Below are 2,744 nucleotides of genomic sequence, written 5' to 3'. Positions count from 1 at the left end.
ATAAAACTGTATATACAGGGTGTCCCCCAAAAATGTATACACATTTTAACAGCTAATGGCTCAATTTTGAAAATAAAATGTATTTTAATAAAAACTGCCTTTGTAATTATTCAAAGTGTGTGTATACATTTTTTGGACACCTATATTTAAGGTGTACATGATAACTTGATTACTTGAGTCAAAGTAGTTAACATATCATCTCCTCACATAGTTGCTATGTTTGTGAAGAGAGCACCCGAAATCTATTCTTAGCGTATTTTCAGTATAGCAGTATTAACCTTAGTCATCACGCTATACATTAGTAATTAATCAATCTATATTATTGCAACTTTATACTCTTTGATCAACATCTCCCCATTTTTCTTCCCCAACTTTGCCCAGACCCTGGTAACCACCATTCTACTTTCTGTATCTGTAAGTTCAACTAGGTTCTACAGATAAGTAAGATCATGTAGTATTATTTGTCTTTCTGTTCCTGGCTTATTTCACTTAGCAAAATGTTCTCCAATTTCATTCGTGTTGTCACAAATGACAGGATTCCCTCTTTTTATGATTGAACTAGAGGCCCAGTGCATGAAAATTCATGCACTGGGGGGGGGGGGTGTCCCTCGGCCCGGCCTGCCCCCTCTCATAGTCCAGGAGCCCTCAGGGGCAGGAGGTGACCCGCTGATCAGGGGAATGGGGGGCTGAGGGGACTGGGGGATTCTGGAGGCAGGCACGCGGAGTAGCCGGGCCTGCCTGGGGGCAAGCTCGGCCTTGCCATGTGCCTGCCGCCCCAGCAGGGCTGAGGGGACTGGGCGCAGCCATCTTGTGGCTGTGGGCACCACCATCTTTGAGGGCATGGCAGTCAATTAGCATATTCCCTCCTTATTGGCTGTGGGCGCTGCCATCTTTGAAGGCAGGGCAGTCAATTAGCATCTTTGAGGGTGGGGCATTCAATTAGCATATTCCCTCCTTATTGGCTGTGGGTGCCACCATCTTTGAGGGCAGGGCAGTCAATTAGCATCGTTGAGGGTGGGGCAGTCAATTAGCATATTCCCTCCTTATTGGCTGTGGGTGCTGCCATCTTTGAGGGCGGGGCAGTCAATTAGCATATTCCCTCTTTATTAGATAGGATAATATTGTGTGTGTGTGTGTGTGTGTGTGTGTCACACCTTCTTTAACCATTCAGACAGAGGTGAAAATTTGTGAAAATAATAAAATTTTAAAATTGGAACTAATCTTGGAGGCCATTTCTTCCAGAGTCATTTTATCCTTGAGGAACTAGAACTATAGAAGAAATTATGGTCATAAACCAGAGCAAGAATGCAAATGCAAGTTACTGTTTCCATTCTGTACTCTGTCCATTACTATACAAGCAATGACCTTTGCAAATTAAAATATAAAAAATTTATTCTGTCAATAATTCTTTGCTATGAGTATATGATTAGCTTTGTACTGTATGTGGATACAAAGAGATTTCTATGTTATGTGAATGTTAAGAAATAGTTCAGAATGTAATAAATGGTTCTGTGTGTTCTTCCATATAGAGGAGATTGACCTGATTTCAGAGAAAGCTCTAGTCATTTTAAAAAGATTTGGTTTCCACATGCTTTAAAAGACATACCATGTTAAATCTTACTGTTAGATATATAAAAGAAATATATATATATATATATATATATATTTCTTTCATATATCTAACAGTAAGATTTAACATGGTATGTCTTTTAAAGCATGTGGAAACCAAATCTTTTTAAAATGACTAGAGCTTTCTCTGAAATCAGGTCAATCTCCTCTATATGGAAGAACACACAGAACCATTTATTACATTCTGAACAAACTATATAATCTAGGAAATGTAAGGATAGAAGCATCAATTAATAATGATCAGTTGTAAATTAACAAAATAAAAAACACAAGCACTACAACTTAATAACCCTCTTCCTTTTTTAAATGCTTTAAAGTATATGAACAAAACTGTGAATTGCTAATTTTCTCAATGAGTAGTCTTTCAGGACACTGAAAAGATAGATATACTGGGATAAATGCTGCATACTGTATACTATGGAAGATTCACAACCTACTTTAACATATTAAAAGCACTCACAGATTTGAAATAAAGAAACGTCTGCATAATACGATATTTCCCAAGCTTTTAGAAAAAAGATTCTGCTCAAATAAACTCACAAAAATTCTTTACAAAAAATAAAAATAGATTTAGCTATCAATGATTCTTATTAATATCACACAGAACTAGGATTTCCAGATACCATTCTGGGTAATTGTTATGCTAATTTATTTTCTTTTGGGGAAAAAATGGCAAAGACCACTGTGTATATCAGCATCAGCTTAAAAGAATTCCTATCAATCATTCATGAAAGAAATAACTACGCTTACAGAATTACAATATGAGAAGTTAACAGAAAAAGATTGGTTTTCAAACTTTTTTGTGCACATCACCATTTTATAGTTTTCAATTGTAAAAGGAGAACTGCCTATTAGCTACATAAGTAAATGTAGTACCTGTAAAGTTTCTCTGCATACATAGGCTATTTGCAATTCTGATAATGGTCCAGTAACTAGAAAGAAAAAAAAAAAAGACCACATTGTAATACATTTGAATACATCAGATTAAAAATAGTCTACTATTGCCCTAACCGGTTTGGCTCAGTGGATAGAGCGTCAGCCTGCGGACTCAAGGGTCCCAGGTTCGATTCCGGTCAAGGGCATGTACCTTGGTTGCGGGCACATCCCCAGTAGGG

The 2,744-nt window shown here is 37.3% G+C and overlaps 1 protein-coding gene across 1 annotated transcript in view; it reads right to left on the bottom strand.

The window, feature by feature from the left end:
• MAP4K5 (mitogen-activated protein kinase kinase kinase kinase 5) overlaps nt 1-2,744 on the bottom strand; it is a 119,324-nt gene that overhangs the window by 72,077 nt on the left and 44,503 nt on the right. Inside the window, exon 7 of the mRNA XM_005867917.2 lies at nt 2,506-2,561. Within this exon, the coding sequence (XP_005867979.1) occupies nt 2,506-2,561 (56 nt within the window). The remainder of the gene's footprint in view (nt 1-2,505; nt 2,562-2,744) is intronic.

This window comes from Myotis brandtii, unplaced genomic scaffold, assembly GCF_000412655.1.
Source record: "Myotis brandtii unplaced genomic scaffold, ASM41265v1 scaffold253, whole genome shotgun sequence".
Classification (NCBI taxonomy): domain Eukaryota; kingdom Metazoa; phylum Chordata; class Mammalia; order Chiroptera; family Vespertilionidae; genus Myotis; species Myotis brandtii.
Note: the sequence above shows the minus strand (reverse complement) of the source record. Positions and strands in the feature narration are given on the sequence as shown.